Source organism: Melospiza georgiana, chromosome 8 (assembly GCF_028018845.1).
Source record: "Melospiza georgiana isolate bMelGeo1 chromosome 8, bMelGeo1.pri, whole genome shotgun sequence".
In the NCBI taxonomy this organism is placed as follows: domain Eukaryota; kingdom Metazoa; phylum Chordata; class Aves; order Passeriformes; family Passerellidae; genus Melospiza; species Melospiza georgiana.
This window is the reverse complement of record NC_080437.1, coordinates 21,981,821-22,009,098: the sequence shown is the minus strand read 5'-3', so window position 1 is coordinate 22,009,098 and position 27,278 is coordinate 21,981,821. Positions and strand designations below refer to the sequence as shown.

Sequence of the window (27,278 nt, the reverse complement as noted above, 5' to 3'; positions counted from 1 at the left end):
CGGGACTACAGCTCCCAGCGGCGGCAGGACTGCGGCGGCACCGCGGCGGGACTACAGCGGAACTACAGCGGAACTACAGCTCCCAGCGCTCCCGGCGCTCCGGGCACGGGCTCGAGCCCTGCCCTTGGCGCAGGCGCGCTGCGGGGCCGGGCGGCGGTGACGGCGGCGCGGTTGCGCTCAGCGCTCGCCGCCTCTCCCCGCGGCGGCCCGGGCGCTCCGTCCTGTCCCGGCCACCGGCCCTGCGCCGCGTCCCGCCTGCCGAACGAGGGAAGGGCCGCTCCGGCCGTCCCGCGGAAGGGCGGATTTGCCGCCCTCCCGTTCGCTCCCCTTTCTCCGCCGCCGCACGCGTGACGCCTTTGTCAGGCTCCGGGCCCTCGGCTGGGCCCGCTCCTCCGCCCGGGGCCATGGCCGAGCAGACGGGCTTGGCGCTGCCGCAGACCATGGACAGGTACGCGGAGGGAACGCTCGGGCTGGGCCTGTCAGCCCCCGCGGCGGGTTTGGGGCCGGTGTCGCGAGTCCGGTTTCGATTTTTGCCTTCTAAAAGCCTCGGTGGCCTGACTGAAGTTGTGGAGCGCCGTCGTAGAGCAGCGCCAGGTACCGCGGGCAGCTGAGGGCCAGGAGGGATCGCTCCCGCTGCCCTCGGCCGCAGGAGGGGTGGGGGTGTGTGTGTCTGTTTGTGTGTGTCTGTGTCTGTCTGTGTGTGTGTGCGTCTGTGTGTGTCTGTGTGTGTGTGTGTGTGTGTCTGTGTCTGTTTGTGTGTGTGTCTGTGTCTGTGTGTGTGCGTCTGTGTCTGTGTGTGTGTGTCTGTTTGTGTGTGTGTCTGTGTGTGTGTCTGTCTCTGTGTCTGTGTGTGTCTGTATGTGTGCCTCAGCACGGGCCCTGGGCCGGCCGGGGGCTGCGGGAGCCGTCCCTGGGCCCAGCAGAGCCTCTGGGAAGGGAACGCGCTGATGTGCGCGTCAAGTGAGGCACCAAAAGATGACCTAAGCATAGCCGGCCTTGTGTGTTTTGTTGCTGGTTTTATGATCTGAAGAAAGCCTTTAATTGCTTTCTGGAGCGTTTTTTAAAATTACAACCTTAGAAGTATTATGATTTAAGCATCTTTCTTCGTCTATAATTACTAACTTGTAAATTCTATTTATTGTATTTGTTTTCTCTATATATGCTTTTATTTGAATACATAACACTTTCATCCTGTTCCACTGAGCACTTCAGGTTCCTTAAGTGTAATTTCTACTCATCTATGAAGCCCTTGCAACCTATTCCTACAAACAATAAAGCACATTCACAGCCTGTTATTGCAGGAGTTGTAATAGCCTGGTATCTCAGAAGGTGGGGATCCAGAAGCAGTTCAGGCTTCTGTTGATGAACCTGTCAAGTTTTCATCATAAGGAATCAAAAAGAACCCTGGTGGTTTTATCCTTTCCAGGTCGCCTGTAAGGAAAGAGTGTTTAATGAAATACAGCCTGTCAGGCAGGTGATGGAAACACAAACTGTGGGAGGCAGGGGTGGAACTTGTGCAGCCTGGAAGGTGGGAATGAGAAGTTCCAGTTTGATGTAGAAAGAGGATAAAGGTGGTTTGGGGAGGGAAAGTTTGTGTTCTAGAAAAACTGAAAAGGTAAGAGATGACAAGTGGATGATTTATGTTATAAAAGTATTGCTGAATCAACTCCTCTTAAACTAAAAAAAAAAAAAAAAACAAAGCAAAAGCAAAAAACACCAACAAAACAACAAACTTTCATCTGCATCCTGAATTTTGTGGTGTAGTAATAAATATTTAGAGTTCAGGGAAGCCATAATACTCTCTGTGGCTGCCCTGATGCCCATGGCTATTGTCCTGGTTCTGAAGTCCTGGTTCACCCTGTTGGGAAATGGCTGTGAGGTTGTGTTTATAATCTTTGTTGTGACCAACAGTTGAATTAAACAGTTAATTAAAAAAGTAAAAGGGAAATTAGTTACCTGGTTGCCAAACCAGTTTACTGTTCTTCAGTTGTTACCTGTAATAGAGATGTGGGTTTTGATGTACATTTAATATTCTTGTGTTCTTTAAAGTTTGTTAAATTATAATTTGTGTCTCTGGCTCTTTTCAAAGACTTTTCCTGGTATGCTTAGAGTAGCTTGATATGTAAAACAGTTGGACAGCAGGGAAAGAATTTGAAGTACCTAAGTAGCATAAAAGGAGGTGTGATATGCAAAATCTTAAAGAGTAATTGCAAATGATTATAGCTTAATGCAAAATGCATACTTTAAAATAAAATACAGATCTTTTACTGAAGGATGCAGAAAACAGCTTTCCAGATGACTTTCATTTGGATTCTAATAGTTGAGGAAGGGGAAAAGAAGGGTTTTCTTCTGTTTCCAATACCTAGATGGCCACCAAGAGTGGTGTCATGCTGTTGTATCAGGAATTAGGTGGTGCTGTAGGTCTGAGTGCATGCACTGCTTTGTGAGCAAGGGTCAGAGCTCCCAGAGCAAGTTCTTTGAGTCTCTGTTTGTGAGAGGGAACAGCTGGATTCTTCTCTTGACTCTTAGATTCTATACCTGTATGATTACAGGTTTATTTCCTTAATAAAGTTGTATTTCTCTAGTGCAAGGACTGACTTGATAGCATCACCACGTTCTTGCCTGGGATTCATCTTTCTTTGATGTATTTTGTGCTCCATCCTTTATTTGCCTGCATAATTCAGTCTAGGAAGCAACCCATGGATTTATAATGAAGGTAAATAGCTGTTAAAATGTAAAGAGTCAGTTACTCAAAATTTCTACCTAAGGATTTTATACTTACCTGAAGGATTGGCTGTAGCATAAATACAAGAAGCATGACAGTGAAGTGACACTGCATTGTGGATTGTCTCATCTGCAGCTTTTAGGAAACTAATCCATATGATTGGCATCATCTTTTCTAGCCTGAAAATTGGAATTTCCATCCCTCTTGTAATTTTTTTTTCTTCTCTTTCATGTTCACGTAACAGTTCCAGATAATAATTCTTGAAATGCTGTCCTTTTCTGCAAGCAGAAATCTTTTCAGTCTATGGTAAAACCCCATATTTCTGGACTTATGCATACACTTTTAATGCAGGTATTAGTAATCTGGCTAAAGCTGAGATTTTATTATTATTTCATTATTTTAATGCCTTTGTTCATGTTAGTTTAATGCATAAATTACAGAATTATAGTAATCTTTGTTAAAACTTGAAATTATGGGGCAGTGGGTTTATGTGCTGCTAATGTGAGCTGTAATGCTAAAATGTACTCATATTTTTAAGCTTTATTCTCTTGATTTCAGTTGGATTGGGTGTGGATTGCTCTTGCACTTGGTTATGCCAGTGAATGGCTGGGGTTCTGTTTTTCCAAGCATATCCTGTGGCAGTGAATTGTGGTATTTCATGTACTATCCAAGTTAAAGACAGCTGCTCCCTTCTGTGCATGTATTTGCCACCATGGCCAGAACGTGGTCACCACTGCTTTCTGTTACTTCAGGCTGTAGAGGTGTTAGTCAACACTTGATGGATAATCTCTTGAAGGCTTGTGCAGGTACCTGCTCAAGAATCAACATAGTGATCATTTTAGCATGGTTTAGTTTTTGAATTAGCATTCTTAATTTTCTGACTCAGTGGTAGTTGCTCAGTTGTGGTGAATATCCTTGATAAAAACTGGAGCGAGATGATGTGGCTTTAAGTCTCTGCCATTCCCTATTGAAAGGAGATGAGAGCTGAAATTGCTGGTAGACTTTAAAAGCAATTAAACAATAAATTGTAGTTTGCTTAAGAAATTACTCTTACTATCTAGAGGGGAGTGCTGTTGCAATTAAATTTTCTCTTTCCAGATCACTGATTTATTGGAAAAATGCTAGCAATTGTAGTTCAAAAATTGCAGAACAGCATTGGATTTTCTATTTCAGTTTTTTGAAATGTCATCTGATCCCATAGTAATTTTATTTTTTTTTTCCAAGAATTTGTATGGTATTGTACATGACTTTCAGTTTCTCTTTCCATTCCAATCACCATTTGTGGTGGTGTTTGTGTTGAGATCACTTCATTTCCTTCCTTCTTTGAAAGTGCGGGCTCTGTTTTAGTTTTATTTGCACAATGAATTGTTGATACTTTAGTAAGCTAATACAGGGTTTTGGATTATGACCCTGATGCTACAACCTCAGTAGTGTAATTAGTGCAGGGTGGTCCTTGATTAAAGATGTTTATTCTGAACATCTTAGACTTGTACTGTATGTTGTGCTCTGATTTCTCTCACTGAGGGAAGTTGACACACGAGTGACTCTTTCTAGGAGTGGAGTTCCCAGATAAGATATGCAGAGTAATAAGCAACATAAAACACAGTATGGGATTTAGGTATTATCTTTATTTTTTACAGAATGCCATCTCTGCAGTTACTCAGTCTGTTTGTTCTACTTCTGCTGATTAAGCACTTCTCTTTTCCTTGTCCTACCTCAAGTAATTATTTTCTTTCTTCACAACACAGTTAAACTCCTTTGAGAGAGATCTTCCTAACTTCTGGCTAAAGTCTCTCAGTGCCTGGAAGTGCCTGGCTTTCTGTTCTTCCTTGAGAGTAGGTTAGAAGGAGAGGCTGTGTGAGAGTAGAGAATGGACTGTGCTGAGTTCATCTCCACCAAGGAAACAAGGAGTTTGTTTTTCCCTGTCCTTAGCCCAACTGTTTGAAAGATGATGTTGATACAGGATGGAAAAAGCAAAATCACACCTATCTTGGAGAGTGGGTTTCAAGAAAGAAAGTTTGAAACAGTAATAGCTTTATAATATCTTGGCTTTCTCATTACTGCTTCATCCCAGGTACATCCCTTAGTATTTTGCTTCACTTTATCCTGAAAGTTCTATGCAGATTGACTTCTTCCTGAGTCTTACCAGTGAAGATGATTAATGGAGACTTGATGCAGACCTGGACATTGACTTTTGCCCATGGGAAATTTACAGGTGTCAGCATGTTGTTTATGAACTGCCTTAACCTTTTGACTCTTGTCTAATGTATGTTATTTTTCTATCTCTGATGTCTGCTTTGATATGCTCAGGAACAAATGGACGTGTTTTAGTCGTTGCTTAACAATTAACTTCTCCCTGCAGACAGTAGATAATTATTCTTCTTATTTAAGTGTGAAGAAACTCCTGAGAGACAACTTACAATTTTTTGTATTCAAACTCTTGGCATCCCATGTATTATGAAGGCATTCAGATAATGTTTTCATTTGTTACATTCACTTTATCTAAAAAGGCTGTACAAACTCCTGTTTATTGATCTCTTCCATATAAAAGTGTTCAGACTCTGTAATAGTGCTTAAAGTTTTAATGGTTTGCCATGGTGTCTTTAAGGGCTCACTGAAATGGAAACTTCTGACAGTTAATGCCAATGTGTTGAATAAATTTATGTATAATAATTTACAGACAAATATCAAAAGGTTAAGGTATCAATTTTGCAACAACTTCTTAAAGTAATACTTAAAGTGGTAATAAATATGCCAGCTGTTTTAGGCTTGTTTGGTGCTTTTGGCATCTCAACCTGCTTATGGCCTTTCTGCATTGCAAAGAGGGTGGAAAATTCCTGGTGTGAAAATAAGTGCTTTCTCATGAACATTTTTGCTTTCCCCTCAGCAGCAGAATGGGCCAAGTACTAGATTTTTATAGGATATAAATACCTACCTTTATCAAAAGAGTGTGTGACTTGCTCATGCTTTTACTGGCATTTGTAGTTTACCACAAGTAGCAAGTTCATTGCCAGTGCAAAAGAGTAAGAGGAGTCAGTCTGAGGTGGTTAAAGCAAACTGCATCTGGCTGATGTTTCTAAATGAAACTGTTGAGGTTACATAAGTTGGTGAAGGGGCTGGAGCATGTGACTTCCCAGAAGAAGCTGGAGGAGCTAATCCTGTCTGGAGAAGGGATGGCTTGGGAGGCTTGATGACCTTCTGCCTACCAAGGAGGCTGTTCAGAACACTGACTGTGGAGGTTCCTGGCAGGATGGTGAGAGTCAGCTGGGAATTTGAACAGAGAAGTTTTCAGCATGTGGGGATGGGAATGATGCAGTTGAGCTTGGGAACAAGTTCCCAGTGCAGATGTGGATCTTGGCCCATGGGGCTTTTCAGGACCCAGCTGGAGAATGCTCTGCTGTCTGCTCTGAATTTGGTGTTGATTCTGTCTTGGGCAGGAGGGCTGACAAGATCTCCTGTGGTCCCTTCCAAGCTGTAATTCTGTGATACCAGGTCTGGATGCAATCCCAGTTTAAGGGAAAACAGCACAGTAGCATTTGCACTGCAGAACTCAAGCATAGGGGAGGTACAGCCCACCGGCACCTTCTAGCAAATCTGCACTTGGTCTTTTTTAGCACCAGCTCTGAAATTTTTACCTAAAAGTTGAGATAACTTCCTCTCTAGTTGGATTGAGAATTTGCTTTTTTTCTCTTGAGAATTTTTGCTCCTGTCATGTTAATGCTAATAGGAGTGCTTTTTGTCAAAAATTTCTAAAACTGAATGGAAGTGCTTATGCTCAGGATTTTTGTGTGGTGTTCTGGGGGAAGGATTAGACACTTCCTGCCTAACGCTACTGTAGGATAAGAAAACTTATAATCAAAATATCCACTTTTAAATGCTGCTTTAAAAAATTGCAATGAAGTTATATTAAATCAGGGGCTAGCTGTTCATTTGTTTCTAAGTTAACCTAAAAATTAAACTGGCCTGCTGTATAATAGTTTCCCCTATAACAAGTAAATACCAGTTGATTTAAGGGCTATCCAGGGAATCCTTGTATGTGCTTATGTTTGGAAACAGCTTTCACAGAAACAAACTTTTTGGATAAGTGTTAGTGTTTCTAGGTTTTCAGGTGATTGCTGATGGAAAGTATGGACTGTTTAGTGTTCTCAGTTTATGTATCCCTGCCTGTTTCCTCCTATGACCATGCAGCTCTTCTTCAGCGTGCATATAGTAAAAGAAACTGCTAAAACAGTGGGAAGATGGTAAATAAAAGAGTTGTCATGGACAAGAGGGGCTGGCATTCAGTGCTATTTTAAGCCATGTTGATATAATTAATTATTTCTTCACATTCTAAAAAAGACAAGACCCTCTATTTTAAACCTGCAGTGTGGTCATTATGTACCTTCCAGACCTCTTCTCATTTGTTTCTTCTAAGTGCCTCCTGGAATGTGAATATTTTTGTTTCGAAGTGGATAGTTTTTATTGGCCTGAAATGTGCCAACATTAGCTTTCTGTGAGGGATGTAATTGCAGAAGACCATGTGCAGGGTGCTTGTGACTGTTCTGCTGGTGAGTCATGCAGTCAGTTGCACAGCTTGTCCAGGAGAGTCACTTTAGTGTTACCATCAGACACCTTGCACTTTTGTTCACATTTATTCAGAGTAAAGACATTTCCAAATTTTCAATGTCTGCCACATTTGATCAGTGGTTTTTGTTGTTCTTGAGGTATTAACATCCCAAGAATTTATCTTGTTGACATTTAAATTTTTTTGTAATTTTTAGGTCAGAAATTGTTCCAATTTTTATTATTAGGATTATATAAGATGACTGACTTAAGTAGAGCTTTTTGATTTGTTCTCTTATACTGTAAATTTTCTGGTAAAAACTAGAAATTATAAACTGAGAATAACTTGAGTAATATTATCTGTCATAAACTCTTGAGTTCAGAGCAATTTGCTTGCTTTGGAGTTGGAGGACTACACTTCCTTTTTTTTTTTTCCTTCTCTTTTCTTTGGAAGAACTCAACAGGAAGATTGCTTACCCTGTATGGTCAGTTTAACCATGAAACTCTCTAGGAATACATAAAAAACATCAAACTTCTATTTCTCAGGTACTATCCCTCAAAATTGAATGTAAAGCAAGGAACCATGTTTAGTTTCTAACAGATGTCTATGCTAATATATTTACTTCTGTAAGTAAAGCTGCTGTGCCTAAAGATTCATTTGTACTTCATTTGTACTTCTGCATTAACTGACTGGAAAATGGCTGCAGGAGATTGAGCTCCCATGATACAGACTCAGTGAATAACTTTGCATTTCTTTCCATTTGCTCATCACAGCAACAGCTGAATGTCAGGGTGGTTACAGTTTTAGGCAGGTCAGACTTGGTCTGTTCTGTATGTAGGTCGCTCCTGGTATTTGTAGCATCTGTCATCCATTCTGTACATGTAGCACAAATATCAGTATTGGTGTTCTTCTGATGCAATCCCTTCCCTTTTCCCCCAGTGCAAAATAGCATTGGTTTGTTATAGAAACTACATATTTTTCTCTTCATTTGGAGTCTGGTCATCTTGGAGGTAATTAATAAGTAATTTAAATGTTTAAGTCACATTCAAGGAAGTAACTTTAAATAACCTCTAATGCATAATTTCCTAGTTGCTTCACATCTCCTGTGTTTGTGATTATTGACAGATTTGTCAAACAAGACATGAGAAAATGTTTTCCCAAATTGTATCATGCTGTCTGCACTATAAAAACACCATTAAATATTTAAAGCATTAACTTAATGCTATTAGAATTCTTCACTGTTTGCTATGTATGTACTTGACTACATGTCAATTTTCTGTGCAAAGCATGTTTCCATTTTGGAAGTAAATTGTTTTGTGCGGGTGTATGTGGTTCTTTGTTTAGGTTTTGTATGGTTGATTTTTCTTTTTCCACTTAGTTTTAGTCACTTTTGTTTTTCTTCCTAGGCTGGTGAGAATCAGTGTTACCCACCCCAGTAGGCACTCAGCGGCTTGAATTGTTAGTTGTAGTCCAAGCTGCTAATATACATTAGTAAGAGTTCAGTTAGCAAAATGTATAATGCTTTAGTAATAAAGTGCTTATTGTACAAGTTGTTGTTTTTCCTGATTTGTCCTTTGTGCATGTGTAGAAGGGCCCCATTCTTCCTCCCTCACTTAGGAAATAAAACAAATGTTTCTAACATCAAAATTCATTGCATATTTAAAGGCTGATAGCAAGGCCACCAAGCCTTGATGATTTCTCACCTTTTCCTTTTAAAAAAGTGAGAGTATGGTAATATTAAAACCTTTAAGATAACTGAATTTTGGAGACTTTGTGAAAGGAATGTGTCTGAATAACTGGTTGCAAAAATTTAATTTATTCAGAATGAAAGCTAATTTTTTTTTTACTGACAGTCTAGATTTTGGCAAACTAGAGACCAAAACACAAGGTAGCTAGATCTGAGGAGGGATTCCTTATTCTAAGCTGGCTAGAAGCAAAGACCATAAAACAATAAGGCCAAATTTAAGCACAATAGGTGATGCCTGGCAGTCAAAGGTGTATTTTTATCCACAAGCTAGAAAGCAGCCAGCAGGATTTGGGAAACTGTCCTTTACTTGTATCTCTGCCTTTATATAGTGCAGTGAACTCTAGTGTGAAATATTTCCCCTTGATTTAAGCTGTAATTAAGAATATAAAAAAGCTTGAACTGAACTTCTGATAATCAGTAGGTCTTGCTGGTGCAGTTTCTAGTTAATTATTCTGTGGGGTTTTAATGGGTTTGTTTACTGAGTTCTGGTTATCCACATGCTTTAATAAAAGCTTTTTAAAATCTAGTTTATAGGATGTCATCCTGAGGTTAGAGGAAGTCAAGGCCTGTATATAAATCCCACTTGTGTGACCGTGTGTTCACACCAGCATTCGCTTGATATTCTGTACTTGAGCTGTTTCTGTTGAAAGCATTGCTTTTGTAGTAAAGTGTCTTTACTCTTCTATCTGGGCTCTTAACAATATCTCCTTTACTCAGCTTTGCAGGCTATCCTTGATGACTAGGCAGAGCAGAATTGGGTATATGGTCAGATGACTTTCAGGACTTGCTTTGAGAATTTTAGACTTTGTTCAAAGTGACAGCATGTTTTCTAGCTGGGTGAGACAGGCTGGCATATGGCTGCTGTGCCGTGCTGCCTTGGAAGCACCCTCTGAAGTCCCCAAGGAGCATCTAAGACCACTATTTTTGCACCAGTGTCTGTTCTTCACTCAGTGTAGTTCCCTTGTGTGTTTTTCCTGTTAAGATAGTGGATGGGTGTTTTGAGTTTGATAGGCAGGTGTTGGATTGAAGATTAAAGTATTTTTTTGTGTGTTTGATGGCCGGGAAAAGAGCAGTGTTCCATCCTACAGGTGGGTTCATCACTTCTGGCACTTCATCTCCTCTCTGAAGCCTGACATAAGCTAACATTTCTCAGGTTAATGGTATTCCTTTGTAGCCTTTATCAGGGATTTGTAGCCTATGGTTGCATTCTCTCATGACCAGGCAGTGTCCCTCTAGCACAAGATCTTATTGCTGCTGGTTCTTCACACTCTGGAAAAGGAAATGCTTAGTGGTAGCATTTGCAATGAGGTGTTTCTCTTGCTTTTTGAAAGAACAGTTTGCTGTCCCCCTACTAAAATTCCAACCAGCTCCAAAGCAGCCTAGTGCTACTGGTAACTCCATTTTTCTGACATCCTAGTCTTCCAACTTAAATATGATCTTGTAGTGCGTAGAGTGTAGCTGGCAAGTTTAGTGTAAAGCTTATCACTGTTCATCATCCAAGATATTTTATCTGTTGACATAACCATGCATAAAAAGTTGTTATGGAAGCTCATGAAAAATTGCCTCTTCCAAACAGCAGACTTGTGGGTCATCCTTTAGAACAGTGCCCTTTAATGGCAAGTGATTGGAATGCTTTTGGTCATTTCTTTCAAGGTACCTTTTCACCCCTCACTGACTTGGCTCTCTGTGCTACTGTTGTTATCAGTTGTGTTTCAGCCTTTTCACTTTCTTCTTTTTGGATGTGAAATTCAATTGCAATAAGCTGCTCTGACACCTTGTGTTTAGCAGGACAAGGGTGATTTACTCTTGCAGCAAGATATCAGCAATTTCCTGCCACTTTAAGGAATAGAGCTTTATGATTTGAGAGAAATGCAGAAAATGTTTTGTTTTGTGAATGAACTGTAATGAGAGGGAAAATGTGTTTCTAGCTCATGATTCTAGAGCATGTCATGCATGTTCAAATTTGCATTTCCCACGGTAAGAGTTAGATCTAAAAGTCAAATAGGGCTTTCTATTCTGAGAAGTTTTCGGGTTTTGCTGACCATTCATATTTGTATGCCACTGAACATAAGGGGGAAAATTCCAAGGTGTTTCCATTCCTACTTCAGTACCGAATATTTGAAACCAGATCATAAAACAGCTGTACTGCCCCAGTCTAGCAAGTCATCTTCCATTAAGTGTTGTGGATACAAGGATATCTGCTGGGCTTTTGGGGCTTTTTTGTGTTGCTTTACACAGTCATCACAGTCATGCCTGCTTGAAAACAAAACTTTTACATGATGGATTCAGCTTTCACAAATTGAGTCAGATTTGATTTAAATAACGTGAATTAGACACTGTCTTCCCTCCCATCTAAGACTGGTTTTGGAAAAAAGTAACTTCTAGAAGGGTTATAGTTTAATAAAAAGGAGAGCAGTCTAGGTATGTCTGATCCTGGAGGTCCTAGGGATGTGTTAGAGCTGCAGCTCCAAGCAGGTACCAGAGAGAAAAGCTCCTTATTGGTAAGAAACTTGTGGTTTGGAGGAACCTGGATTTAGGCAGGCCTTGGTTTCTTAGTCATGTAACATTTGGAGTGTAGGATCTCTAATCTTCTGTACAGCTTTCTCCCCAACTGCTTTGCTCTTAATACAAGCAGTGCCCTGAAAAGAGTTGTCTTTGCTAGAGGCAAAAAAAAACAGATCCAAAAAATGCTTTATTCTCAGGGTCAGAATAGAATTTTTGAGACCGGAAAGCTTCATCTGCTGGGGAGCTGAATCTAAAAGGCATTTGTAACCCTATATTCAGAGCTGCAATAGTGATATGGTCTGGAGTTTTGTATGTTTTGTTTTGATTTTTTTTTTGAGCCAAGGAAGTGTGGAAAAATATATTGGTGTTATTGATTTGGCTATGTAGAAAGTCATCAAGGAAAAGGGTTCGAGTTTCTATCAGAAACAATGCTTTGTTCCACCTTTTCAGCCCTTTCTATTTCAGGTTATCTGAGTAGCAGCCTGATTCAGTGGTAAGAATCAAGGTCATATTTTATTCAGTACAAGAAAATGGAAAATCTGGCAAGAGCCTAGATACCTGTTTTGAAATGGTTTTATTTAGTCCTTTCTGCTACAGCTGCTGTCAATGGAAAGAGATAAAGCTGATGACAGTATACAGGGAATTTACTGTTCATTATTCATGACTTGCTGAAGGTTTAAGTCTGTGAAGGATTTTGTTATTCATTTCATAGGTCTTTCAGGTTTTCAAGCATGATTGGCTGGCAAGAAGCAATTAAAGAAAAGATGCATATTTTTCTTGACTTACTAACCTTGACAGAGAACTTGAGAACGGAATTTAATCTATAACCATTGTCACGGACAAATTCAGTTAAAATTGCAGTGTAGCAAGATTATGTTCATGCTTAAATCTGTCAGTATTTGAATAAACTCTAGACTTGCATTTTGTGATGGTATTCTTAGACCTAACTAGCTCTGTTGTGAAGCCTTTAATTTATAAATAAAAATCTGAATTACAAATTTAGAGCAGTTGTAGATTTAAATAGGATATGGAATGAGTGAGTGAATGTTTACCTGTAATGCAGAAAAAAACTTCTGAAGAGGAACAATTATCAGTAGTGTTGTATGGTATTATTTGTTGTTAAAGTAAATTTGGGGATTCTTAATGTAAATAAGTCAGACTTTGATTTTACCTTCCCATTAAGATGAATGGAAGAAACTACAGTTCTGATTCCAGATGTCATCAACTGAGAAGCTCTAGTTTTAGACCACCACACTTTAAATTTATATCTGTACCTACTATAATGTGTTCTGTAATTAAAACTGGACATTACAGGTTCATTTTATGGATTGTTCAGTATTAAATTGCTTTCTCTCTGGTCTTCCCTGGAATCTGAATCTCAGGTTGTATTCCCTTTTACAAGTATGCCAATTGTATGTCTGCCTTTTACAATGTGCTCAATTATATTCCCTTTTTACAAGTAAAAAATTGCTCCAGGTTGCCTTCTGCTCTGACACACTTGCAACTTTTTCAATGTACTTCTACTACTGTAGATGTTAAAAAGATTTCATGCTTTAAAGAATGGCTTGCAGGTACTTGATAGGCACGGTCATTTCTATTAGAAAAGCATGGCTATTCTTCTGTAAAGGAACACTTTCAATTTACAAATAGAATACTACCCAAAACAGTGAGGTCTTAAAAGCAAAGCTGTTAGACAACAATATTTTTCATGTCTTGAAGTTGGAGCCAGACAAAATTAAATTTCCCATTGCAAATTCCCCCTTCCTTTTCCTCAGAGGAGTTAAACAAAAGCAAAAGTGAGAGGCAAAGCATTGTGAACCACTGTAGCATCCTGGCATAGAATCTACAATCATTATTCTTAAATAATAAAGTTGTTTTGTTTATGAGAGTCAGAGCATTTCTCAGTTTCTTCTTCCTCAGTTGCTGTGTTACTGTCTGTTACTCATTACAGATAAGAAACTTTTTAGTGTTTTGTCTTAATGTTGTTACACAAGTTGTTAAGAGAACGAAACTTCATCAAAATTGTGATGTTAAACTTCAGTTTGGTCACAGTGTCTAATTAGATTGTGTCTTGGAGGGTAAATTATAAGGAGGCTGTTGCTGTGCTCTTTTATAAGGGTTTAACTATGATTGTAGTGATTTGCATAAAATATTTTTTTTAAAATCAGACCATTATAAATATATATATATATATATATAAATGTATAGTAATATTCTTATTTTACTAGACTCAGGTTTATTATGTAAACTTCAATATCTTCAGTATGGGAATTAGCAAATTGTTTCACAGTAAAAATTACTGGCTGAACATATCTGATATTTTCCTAGTTTAGATCCATATTTTGCTTTGTCTTATAAGTTGGCCAAAAGTCTGGCCTAATCATCAGACCAGATATCTGGGAGTCCTGGTTCTATGCTCACTTCAGGTGAGGTTGTATAGACTGTCAGTCTTGTGTTTTCTCCTTACAGATTAATATATTTGAATTTTTATGCCCACATAATTGTCAAAAGCAGAAATTTCCTCCTCTACTGGTCCAATAGTATTCTTGAAGTCCTTTGTAACTTAATTTATATTATACAAAGTCAACTTGTTTGAACTAAATATTTTTTTCCAAGAGAGCAAATGAATTTGATAAAATTGTTTAGAGTTTTTTGTGGTATATTGTATCATTTGTGTTATTATTTAAGTGGATTGGACTTAGTTTCCCAAGTAACAGACTACAGTATTGATCTTATATTTTTAAAATTAAAAAAACTTACCAAAATGTTGTAGAAGGAGATGATAAAACATTAAAAAATATGGATTTTCCATATGTTGAATTATTCAAAGGTTGGACTATAGTCTCAGTGCTTTTTAATCATAAATTATCTAAAAGTTTAATTAATAATTCAGAATGTATAAAGCAGTTGTTTAGCTATCTGAAAAGTTATGCTTATTATGTTGATTTTATAGCAAAACTGGTACAAAATACTTACACTTCTGGTGATTAAGAGTGAAGTAATCACCATCATCTCCTCTAGATGCACATTTTCTTAAGCTGTATGCTTTCACACGTGAATGTTTATTTTTAGCATGTAAAAGCAGCAGCAAACACCTTTGTTTTCCCTTCCTGTGCTTGCAGAAGCTGCTGGGTTTGCTTTGCTACCGACGAGGACGATCGCACAGCAGAGTGGGTGCGGCCCTGCCGCTGCAGGGGCTCCACCAAATGGGTGCATCAGACTTGTCTGCAGCGCTGGGTGGACGAGAAGCAGAGAGGAAACAGCACTGCTAGAGTTGCTTGTCCTCAGTGCAATGCAGAGTATTTAATAGTATTTCCAAAGCTAGGTAAGATATGGATCATTTCAATTATTGCTTATTTATTTGTTCTTGTGTTCCTTTGTTTTCCCCTTTCTTGTGCTCGGAGCACCATTTCTGTTGGAAACTTGTCTATTCCCTTTCCCAGACAGAAAGAAATAACTTTATATTCTGCTTGCATCCTGTTTGGTGGCTTAGTTAAATACCTTCTAAAACTTTTGGATCTATTCCACTTAGGAATACAGATAAATCTTGTGATTGACCTGTAATTATTTCCAGGCTAATGGGATTGTTTTTCTTGTTGAGCAGAAGGTGACTTCTTTCAGCAATTGCCACACAGCACATAAACACATCCTTTTTTTGACTCAGCTTGCAGAGACCCTTATCAGAGGAAATTTAGTGGAGAATTTCCTAAGCAGCATGTGGCATTACTGGAAAAACATACTTTCACTTTGGTCAGGAGGTGTTTCTGAGACAATATTGCCCTGTGATAACGAGGCAGAATATTTATGATTGCTGGGTACTGCTGTAGCTCTGTTTGTCAAGGTCAAAAGAAAAAGTTGGACATGTCTTCCAGAGTCTCTTACTTGAGTAGCCAAGAAGGATAATGCACAGTATGTTGCATTTATTTAAATTAGCAGTGCTTGCTGTTATTTCAGCCCTCGTTTGCCCATGTGTTCTATAGGATATATTAAGCAAATCAAGAAAATGAAATGTTGCCATGGAAACTTAAATTTTGTTTAAAAGTAAAACTGATTGTTAGAGAAAGGGTGACGTAGTAATTGAGTGCAGGCATTCAGAGGATTTTAAAGAAGATTTTTTTAAAGTATCTTATTTCTGTAATGAAAGAGCTGAAAATAACTCACTGTCAGTTCTTTGGGAGAGGACCTTTTTCTTAGTAGCTTAAGGGCTGATGAAATTAAGGTGTCAAGGGAATTTTGAGTGATGACATTTACTTCCATGATAGAACACTGAGTAACGGGAAAGAAAACATACACAACAATATTGCATTGTTGATATAAAAATGCATAAACCCATAGGAAACTTACTACAAGTTATTCATATAACAGCCACACTTTGGCTTTGCTGAATAGGGTAACTCCCCATCATAAAGAAGGCATCAAACAATAACATTTAGAATTGGCTTTGGGAAGAAAACTGGGTTTCCATCTGGACACAGAATGCACCACGAAACTTTACACTGTTTGAAATTCTTGTTTGTATCTTTACTGATGAAATTGTAATGTGAGATGTGTTTGCATTTTATTTTGACAATGGCCAAAAGGGGTAGCAACTATAATTTGGACAGGATACATTAACATAACAGGCATTTTCATTTGTTCCTGCAATTTGTGGCAAACTGTATTTGAAGGCTTAGATTCCAACATTCCTGGATTCTGAAGCTGGCCTAAAATTCTTGCATGGCATTGTTCAGTTCTTGCATGCAGGTATATGAGACTCCCTTCATGTATTTTGATATATTTTTCCTCATAATACCATCTTCTTCTGTTTTTAAAGATAAGGGCATAAAAATTCAGACTTGTCTAAAAGTACACAAGGCATTGGTAGAAGAGCAGGGAAATTAATCTGGGTCCATGGAACATCAGTCATGACCTTGAAGTGCCTCAAACAACTGAGCCAGTCTTGCCCTTATGTAACTCTTTCTAGTAACCCAAAGCTGTTCCAGCACAATTCAACTACAAGTCAATCAGGGTCACACCAGGCAGAGTAAGGACAGTAAGAATTTTCCAAGAAGCCTTGGAACACTTCTTTTGAAGACAGTGTTTGTCATACCCTTCCCTGAGGCATCACAGTTCAGAAACTTACTTACCTTTAAGACTTCCTTTAATGTACTACTGGAAACTTTTTTCTAAAAATTCTGTGAAAGGATACCCTCATCACAAAATTTAATTTATGATTATAGTTTAGAAGTAATATCAACTTGAGGAGACATCAGTGAATATAAGTAACAGTGGGTGTTTCTTTATATATTTACTAGTTCAAAACAACCTCTCATGAAATATCTCAAAATCAGAATTCCATTTTAGATTTGATACTGCCTATCAGTTCTGGTGATTGGTGATAATTATGTTCCTGTGAGCTGCTTTCTGCTCTTTCAAGTACTTTAACTAAATAGAAAAAATATTGTTACCACTTTGAAAGTAACCAAAGAATCTCTTAGATAATTATTTCAGTTTAATAAAAAGAAAACATTTTGGCAGAAAAAAACTCTTTAAAGCATGATCTATTTTTCAAAATAAAAAATATTTTTGTTTCATATTTCCTTCTTTAATTTGAGTATCAGTGATATTTATTTTTCTGTTTCTTCCTCTGTACCATCTTAAAAAGCAAAACTAGTTTTGTCCTCCTTTCTCACTACTTCCTTCCTAAGGCCTAATTAAAAGATTGCTTCAATAATTTTTTCTAGTATTTTCTCAAGAGTCGATACCTGATTCTCTAGCCAGGTTTCTCTTAATGATTAGTGTCAGTAGGTGTAATTTGTTAGTACTTGTGTTATAAGGCAACCTTCAGTGTCATTTGAGTCTCCTGTCTTCAAACATAAGTTTTCAAAATGGTAAAACCAAACAAGTTGTTCAGTGCCTCTGGGAAACAGTCAAGATGTGTAAACTACTGTGCATGTAGTACTTGCAGTTATGACCTTGTTGCTGCTTCCAGCATACTGATAGACATCTCAGCACTTTCTTAAGTGTGTTCTGGAAAGTCAAACACAACTATTAAGAGTTGAACTGGATGTTCCTGTTGCCTTTTTTCCACCAGCTGACTTGAGCTGAGTGGAACTGGGGTTTTTGAAAGCATTCTCAGTAGAGCTGTTCTCTAGAAAAAGAACTAACTAAGTCATGAAATGGGAGTCACAATTTTGTCACTGTGGGTAAACTTTGAGAGACATGGAGGATTAGTTACTTGAGGAATGCCTGTAGGCTGGTTTTGAGAATTTTCACTGATTTTGGTAGGAAAAAGTAGGAAGGAGCTCACAGGAACCGCTCATGCATATGAGCTGTGGGAGGACAGTCTGTATGTAGAATTTGTTGACAAATACAAAAGTAATGCGGATTATGGTGGTGATGGCTTTCACTTCCATGTTTACATTTCAGTGTTCTGGCTTTTGCCTCACTCATACTCTTGCAGTCCCTCAAAGAAAAGATGCAGGCATTGCCCTTGTTTACCTCACCAAAGGTAGTCAGGGTATTTATTGTCTTGCCCTGTGTAAGTCTGGAAAGTGCAGTTGTGCATAGACAGAACAATGAACCTATTCATGTGTTGTTGTCAAAGGCACTGAATAACCTGGATAGGAGTATTTTTTCCTCCAGTGTTTTGAGAAGTGATCATTTAAACATACTGAATGCAGCTTCTTCCAGTGGAAGGAATCTTTTGTATTATCTGTGCTACTTTTTACTACATAGCAGTATAGTTTAGTGACAGAATTTTCAGGTGAAGTTGTCAAAGATAAGGACATGAAGTACATTACAACAAATCGGTATTTTTTCCTTTAGAAAACTAAAATATCTAACAAATAAAAAAGGCACTAAGCCTAAAGTGGTTTGTATAAAAGAACAATTCTTACTCAACACAAAGGAAGCTAATCACTGGGTAAATTAGTGCTTTAAGCAGTGTATCAATCTCCTGGAAAAATGAAATGATAGGTAGGCAGAAGTTACAAGTTTAGCTTAATAGCTTTTTAATTATATATTATATTATATATATTCACTTAAACAGCACGTGTGGTATGTCAGACTTCCACTTTGCCTCCTTTGTTCTTCTTATTGGTGATAGATGCTGACTTTTCTACAGTATGCTTTTATTTGTGTGTGTCTATATATATATATATCTCTCTCTTGAAACCTTACTTTTCCTTTATCATAGGTCCAGTTGTTTACGTTTTGGATCTTGCAGATCGCCTGATCTCAAAGGCATGTCCCTTTGCTGCAGCTGGAATCATGGTGGGCTCCATATACTGGACAGCCGTTACGTACGGGGCGGTGACGGTCATGCAGGTACACGCTCTTCCCTCTCCCTGCCACCTCTGAGAGCAAAGGCAATCTGACTCCTCTTTGCTTGGCTTTCAGTGTAGTGACCAGTGAATTCAAGATGGTTTTTCATGTTTAACTGGCCATAGTTTATAACTGCAAGTATGCCTGTTGGGCATGGTTCAGTCTGCAACTAACAAACTGCACTGCTGCTCTAGCTGGCTGCCCTCTGTATGGCAGACTGGTGAACACAATTCTGTTCTCATGGGAAAAGGTGCCATTACCACCTAGCTGCCAATAATGAGTATCTTCAGTAAAGACAGGAGATGTAATCTTTTCTTTTACTTGGAGAAAAACTTTGCTAGTAACATTCAAACTGTTGAAATTGAAAGATGGTAAACTATTTTCTGGATATTGTGATTTTTTTTTAATTGTATAAAGGAAAATACATGCCCTGAATGATGCAGTTCATTCATAAACAAGAAATACAAAACACTGCAAATTAATGTTTTAATTACTTCAGACTGTATGATTAGTTGAAAGGGGAAAAACAGTTTTCCTGCTTCTGTTCTTGTGAACTTACTATTTAAATAGAAAAGTAATGTTGACAGGTGGTACACTGTTACCTATGGAAAGACTTGGTAATGGTGATTCTAGTTCAACCACAAGACCAGAGTTTGCAGAGATTGTACAATTAGAAGCACTTCCTTACTCCTTCAGTTGTTGATTCCTATCTGAAATCTATAACCTGTGTTTTGCCTGAAAGCATAAAAGTATTTCTGATGCTAATTCAGCTGTAGATAGAATTAACAAGCCAATATGTTAATAAATGCTCCTCTACACAGTTCTAATTTTAAATATACAAACTGGTTCTTCTCTCATAAGTCATTTGGCACTAGTTCTTGAGATGTGTGGTACTGCCCTGCCCTGTGAAGATGGTGTGCTGTTTTGGTTCAGGTTCTGAGTGATCTGGAAGCAGAAATGGAGCCCAAATGAGTGGTGCAGTTTCCCTGTACCAGTGTGGCCAAGGGTCAGCAGCTGCATAGGTGATGTGTAATGGCTTTCAATACCCCCTCCATTGCAGTGGGTGAGTCTGTGTATTACAGAGTGGTGCAATTAAGTATTTTTTATTGGATATTTCATTGTTGTGGCTCCAACAGGAGCATTACACCCATCTGTAATACTACAAGGAGACTTTGGAAATGCATCAGTCCTTTTCTCCTTGCTCACTGCTACATTGATCTCTTTTTCTGTAGGAAATTGCGACCTTTTTAGCTGCTCTAGAGCTCTGCAGCCAGATGGAAAAATAAATGCTTTGTTCTGAAGTTGTTTTGCTTTTGAAGTGAGGATCTGTGTAAACTTAGTTTAGGCAGCTGGTCAAATCCCAGATATGAAGAATTAGCTATTTTCATGATTTAATGTTTTGATTGTATGGATGGCATGCTGGGCAAGACAGTAATTTAGTTTTGCTTGTAGAGGAGCAGACTGAGTGGGTAGTAGAGGGAAACTGTTCCAACCCTTTTGCCACCCCAGCCTTGCTAGGTTTAATGCAGTTTTTCTCCTGATGTATTTCAGACTCTTTTCCCTTAGTTGAAGGGCCAGAGAGAAGCACAGAAGCTATTTTTAGACTTCAGGTGCAGAAAAATATATACAGAATTGACATTGTGGTAGCTAAGTCAGTAACAAGTCAGATGGAGTTACTGAAAGCAGAGAAATACAATAATCTAAAGCAGAAAGAGACAAGATACTGAAGCATTTTTTGATGGACAATGACTATAAGGAGAAAAAGGATAGTGTCAGACTTCACAGCTTGAGTAGAAGATACTGAAGCTGGAAGACAAATGCTGAATGTTTTTTCAGGAATAATCTATTGGCAGCAACAATATTGGTTATGCCTATTTTTAGAGGCTGTGGTATATAACATAACTTCCTGTTCTGGAGGTGTAACATGGAATGCTTTTCAGAGCAAGGCAAAAATGTACAGTTGGAAGGTACTGTGGTACATTACTGTAGCTTCTTCCCTGTGTCCTACCTATTCCAGAAGTACTGGGTTTGTTATTTTCCTTTTTTACAATTTTGCTGTTCTTTCATGTTCTTACCTTCTAATTCTAATTTTTGTGCAATTGAAGACTTGATAAGTTATTGTACTTGTGGGGAAAACAAGAAGTCAATGAAAACACATCAGAAAATCCAGTGCTTGACAAACATAATTATTATTTTAGTGTTTTTAGTCCTACCAGATTCTTACAGAAAAAGTCATGAAAGAGCCTGTTCTTCCTGGAAGCAATTCAAAGACTATATTAGCATTTATACTGATTAAATTGAGACAAATCTAAAGGATATGTACCACTCTAATGTAATTTTTTATCCTCAGTCCTATTGGATTTATTTAAAATTAAAGTAATGTACTTTTAAAAAGACATAAGGAACCATTCTGTTGCAGTTGTAACATCTGCATCTTATAAATGGAAAAGTCGGATTAATTTTTTTATATATCAGCAGAAAAGTATAGACATAGCAGTAATAATGATCTTTTCAAATCCCTGAACTAACTACATATGAAAATAAGGTACATGTGAAGATATGCTGCTATTTCCACTACAGTTGAAAATAATGTTCATCTTCCTGCATTGTCCAGAGAAACAATAGTTAAATACTGTGATCTCTGTTGTGTAAGGTATTCCTAAAAAACACAAAATATGGATAAAAACATCCTGAGGTACCTACTATCAATTTATCCTATGAACAGTAGTGTCTGATCAGTTTCTGAGTGTAGAATTACTTGTTATAAAACTGTAAATTCTTAAATGCCTTTTGGAAAGCTTGCTGTATTATTAGTGTTTCAGATGTTAAGGCTTTTACTTACACAGAAACACATAAAACCTTTCTTGAGATGGCCGGGAATTCTGTTACAGCTCTCTGCAGTAATAATGGTTTGCAAAATAGGGCTGGTAGCTCACCTGCATTATCCTCTATAAGCAACCAAGGATACAAAGAGAAAACAGTGTAAATTAGGTAAAACAGTGTTCTTTTTTTCTTTAACTTAAAACACGTGGGCAACTTCAAACAAACTCAACTTTTTAAGTTACATTTTTGTTCATTTGTACATTGTAACAGTGTTGTGGCCTATGTTTGTCAACTATATGCATATTTTCTAGGTTGTGGGTCACAAAGAAGGTCTTGATGTGATGGAGAGAGCTGATCCTTTATTCCTTTTGATTGGCCTTCCCACTATCCCAGTCATGCTAATACTGGGCAAGATGATCCGTTGGGAGGACTATGTGCTCAGACTGTGGCGCAAATACTCCAATAAACTACAAATTTTGAACAGTATATTTCCAGGTAATGTGATTCAGTTAAAAAAGAAATGCCAAGATTGAACTTCTGCCTTTAGGAGATGGGGATAGGCAAGTAGTTTTTGCTATTTTTAAGTAGAGGTGATTAACACTGTCCCTCTATTTCATGGTCATTCTGTTTAGATTGTGTTTGTGGAATATGGCCTGAGATGGGTGTGGCAGGAGTAGCAGGAACATGGTTTCAGTTCAGGCTTTAGTAACAAAACAAGCTACTGCAAGTCATGGGTCTTACTTGGAAGTAAAACTGCAGTCGTTGAATGGAAACAGAATATTCACTGAGAAGAGGGATAGTTCTCACAAAGCAGTTGGCTATAGATTTGTACTGGAGTAGGGAGTGGGCAGTAATGCACTTTCTGTGTTCTTTTTTGAGGCAGTATAGGCCATGTAACCTTTTCTTATCCCTTTAGGCATTGGATGTCCTGTTCCTCGTATCCCAGCAGAGGCCAACCCTCTGGCAGATCACGTCTCTGCCACACGGATTCTGTGTGGAGCTCTAGTTTTCCCTACTATTGCCACAATAGTTGGCAAGCTGATGTTCAGCAGTGTTAACTCAAATTTACAAAGGACAATCTTGGTAAGATTCAATACTATGTTTCATAAATTATACGAGAGGAATATGAAGTGTTGTGAAGGAGGGAGGCAAAGGAAAAAGGAACACAAATTGAGCTGGAATTTTAAGAACAGCATTTGATTAAAGGAAGGGTTTTTTTAAGATTGCCTGTCTTAGCAGTGGACAAACATCATGTGTGTGAAAGACTCTTTATGACTGAAACTAATCTCAGTTCATGACAAGGATGAAAGTTTTATGTGGCACTATAGTAGAGCAGGCCTTAGCAGTAATAATGCTGACAGTGAAGATGAGGAGCCAGCATCTTCTAAGAACAGTCTCTGTAAGGGAAGACTGGGATTTATATTATAAACCTTTTCATATTAGCTTTTGTTTACTGATTTGGAGAGAAACTATTTGTTTCTTATTTTAATAAGGAGAGGAAAATTAACTCTCCATAGAGTTCATATGGAGAGGGAATGGCAATCTCTTGCTTTGTGAATAACCTCTCTAGTTGCAGCCTTTCAAGGACAAGTACACTGAGTTTGGTAATTTGGAATCCCTGCTCATCTGACTGTTACTACAGCCCGTTTTCAATTCCTGCATGTTTATGCACCCCTCTCTTTTATGCAGATCAAACAGTGATATTGCAAATGTTCATGCAAACTAAAAGCTTCTTGGTGTCTCATTTTGAAGACTTGAGATAAACATATTGTAAAGCTTTCTAGAGGGAAAAAAAGGTTGTTTTACAAAAATAGATTTTATTTTACTCCACTTTTGGCAAGTGCCATTTTTCACAGTCTAGTTATAGAATGGTTATCAGTACTATTCCTTGTGCCTTGTATAGTATACATTCAGAGAAGGGAGGAAAGCAGATACATATCTGCATTTTCTTTGTTATTGAAATAAGATTTTGATTTTTAAAATTTAGAATACTGGTGAGACTTCCAAGGAAATAAAACCTTTTATAGATTCAGTCTGTAATCCCTTTAAGTAACGGTAACCTCTGTAATAGTGCATTGTGACAGAAAACTTTGACATACTCATTTGGAACTGTACTAATTAGTTAATCTTTAGAAGAAAATACCATATGTATAGAAAACAAATCTTCTCTGACTGGAAATTTTTAAGAACATTTGCATTGATATGACACTGAACTGTGCAGGTTTTCAAAATATCTTTTTATTTCAGGGTGGAATTGCTTTTGTTGCTATAAAAGGAGCTTTTAAGGTTTACTTCAAGCAGCAGCAATATTTGCGCCAAGCTCACCGCAAAATTTTAAATTATCCTGAACAAGAAGGAGCGTAAGGCTGTAACCTCCAGATGTCACAGAGTCTCACCTAACAGGTTTCCATGTTGTATTGGTTCCATTGTTATTGCACAGTAGTGGAAAATTGTGATAAGTTGCTGCTCCGCTATTTTTTTTTCCTTTAAATACAATAAAGCACTGTCTTGTGGCAGGGTAAATCCTTTCAGCAACCACTGAACCTAAGAATGTGATTTGGCTTTCATTATTTTTTGGGTATTTCTGTTGGGCAATAGGCTTTTGAATTATTTTCTTTGAGCCAATATACTGAATGGAAAAAAAAAGAATCAACTACAGAACATTTTAAGTGTAGTTAGGTAGGCTATATCCAAATGTCTTTTCTCTAGGTGATTTTGTACCCAGGCTGTCATTCAGTTTATCATTTCACACAATGAAGGGAGATTGCTTTAGAAGGGGAGTGTGAGTCATTACCAAGGAGAAAGAATTTTCCTTGAGTTTTGCTGGTTTCAAACAGGGAGTGTGAAATACTCAAATGACAGAGAAAGCAGAAGATAGCTCACTCTCTGCAGGACTTGTATGTCAGCTTTAACCACCTAAGTATTAGGTGTTAAAATTAGCATGGCTTTCAGGTGACTATTTTACTACTGGTAATTTTCAGTGTCCTGTTGTATCTTCTGCAGTGCCTAGTGTAATTTTCTCATGGCTTTACTGGTTTGTAACTGGTGCTGGATTGCATTTTTTCCTCCAGTTAAAATAATTACAAGGGGGAAATAAATTTCACTTGCTTATTTTGTAGTTAAGTATTAGAACACTTGTTTAATTTCCATATTCCTTTATGTTGTGTAAATACCCATAGAAACCTGCGAGAAAGCAGCATTGAACACTAAAGCTCCATGTGAACTGCCAGCAGGGCATCCCCTGAAGCATCCAGACCTGAGAGTGTAACTCAGCTCTGCTCAGGACTGGGCTCTGCTGCCCTGCTGGCAGTGCTGGCTGCAAGGGGCTGACACTACACTCTGGGTACCTGAGCTGAGCATCCTGCCAGCAGGGTCCTTGGCTTAAGGTAACTGGGCTCCATTTTGTAAAGGACTACGGGATAAATCTTAAATGTGTCATAAAGTTTATTTATACAGTAAGCTTTACTGTTCCCATATGTCTAAAGTAGTCAGTTGAGGGAGACATTAGCACTTCCATTATTTGATGTATTTCTAAATCTAATTTCAACAGAAATTGATTGTTTTGTGAAGTTAAATTCTGACAAACATAATTTGAATATTGCATATTCATACCAGACCTAATCTGGATTTTGTATTTGAAGTTCTTTCTTAACAACAATTTCTTTGTTTTTCTCCGAGTTTTCTCTTGTTCATATTAGTATGTCAAATGCATGAAGAATAGCTTAAAAATATTTGAGTGGAATTATTCATTAGTAAATATTTCTTTTCACCAGAAATGAAGTAAATGCAGAATGGACTTCCTATTTGACTGCAATAATGTATGTTAGGAGAAATTCAAAGTAAGGTACCTTTTCTATAGTATGTTTATCTTAATTACCAAGATGTAATATTTTAAAACTGTACAAAAGTGTATATAAAGGCCAGTTAGTATTAAAAACCTATACAGGTGTTAAAAATTATACACTCAATCAATATCAAATACTTTTGAGGCTCTTGCTGTAATGGAAGAATTACTATAACCTTGTAAGTCTGCTGATTATATTTGTCTTAGTAGGCTCACTTTTATATAAAACCTAAACTAAGTAGCAGCCTCTGAAAGTTGCTACACTCTGTAAGATAGTCTTGAAACAATATAATATGTATTTCTTACAGAATTCCTCGTTTCAAGAAAACAGCTTTTCAGTGGTCTTCACTGTATATATTTCCAAGCAATTTATTACTGTTTTTTAAAGTCTCATGGAAAGAATTGAATGATGCAAATTAGTGGGTTTGAAACTTGTTTCGTGGAAAAGCTCATTGTCTCCTCTGGAAGTTAAAGCTATTGTAAAAATACAATTATAAAATACTGTATGGACTGTAAGATGATTTCACATGAGTGGTTAAAGGTCATTAATCTGTAAATCTTGTTTTTAAGTATTGAAAATTATAGTTATGTTGAATTAGGTTGAATAAATATTTTTTACACTCCTTAGTGTACTTTGTCAGTTGAACAAAAACTTCTGAAGGGAAAGTGTTTTGTTTTAATGCATACCTAAATATTTATATAATTAATTTTGAGTTGATGGACTTCATCTTTGTGATGAAGAAAGAATTACTTTAAGACTCAAGTCTGACATCACTTTTTTTTCCTTCTCTGTAATGATGAATAAATGATACAGGGGAATGTGTTTCTTAAACATTTAAAGCAAAAGAACTGTTGCAATATGGGCAACTTCCAGTAACACACAACTGTGGGGAAGTGACTGCGTATCCTTGGGCTGGCTGATGTGCAGCGTTGATTTGGGCAATAGATGAATCCCTCCTCATCAAGAAAGATAATATTGACTGAAGGAATTGTATTTTTCACTGATAGCCAATTTATGTCCCATTGCTTTCAGGACAGGACTATGAAATGTTGTCTGGCATTTCTCAGTACACCCTTACAAGTAACGTGGTTTCTCCTTGACTGCCATTACATCGACATAAGGGCACAAATTACCTGCACTGTGATTGGGTAATACACAGAAGATGCTTCTCCCCTTCTCTCTAAGACAGACAAATCCAGATAGGCTTTATCAATTAATTTCAAGGCTTACTCAAGAACTTGAGTGACACAGCTCACTCTCCAGAAGGGCAGCTCCCAGTACACGTGCACAGAGAAGTATTGCTGTGAGTGAAAAGTGTGCTCTTCACAGGGGGATGAACTTCCCATTGGGCCATGGCTCCTAGGCCTTCAGAAGGTTTGCAGACCTGTGGCCTCTTTTTCCATTCTTGCCAGTTGCTTGTTCACATGCTCTGCATATTTTATTGCTTTTGCTCTGCTGAATATTGTGAGCATAAAGCAGTTATTTCTGGGTGCTGTACTGAGTTGTTGAGTAGAAAAATTCCATTCCAGAACCACTAAAAGCAAACATGAGACATGACTTGAAACTGCCTCAACCAAACAACTCAGCAGCACCTGTCAAAACATATCGTGCAGGCATCTCATTTAATGCTGGATGACTACGCCATGGAAAAGGAATTGCCTAAGCAGTGGTCCTCCAGAGGAAGTACTGTGCTTTTAAAATAAAAAATAAAAGCAATTCCTGGCTTCAGACCACTCTGTGGTAGAGCATGCACAGCTTGATGTTTGGGGTGTTTAGTGTTTTTCA

General features: G+C 38.0%; 1 protein-coding gene across 1 annotated transcript; it reads left to right on the top strand.

Annotated features, from left to right (window-relative positions):
- Positions 1–192: 192 nt before the first annotated feature.
- On the top strand, positions 193–26,115 carry MARCHF5 (membrane associated ring-CH-type finger 5). The gene is made up of 6 exons (XM_058029558.1): positions 193–448; positions 14,643–14,845; positions 18,698–18,828; positions 21,960–22,143; positions 22,565–22,731; positions 23,896–26,115. The coding sequence occupies exons 1-6, from the start codon at positions 405–407 to the stop codon at positions 24,010–24,012; spliced, it is 846 nt and encodes a 281-aa protein (XP_057885541.1). The 5' UTR covers positions 193–404; the 3' UTR covers positions 24,013–26,115.
- The last annotated feature ends 1,163 nt before the right edge of the window (positions 26,116–27,278 follow it).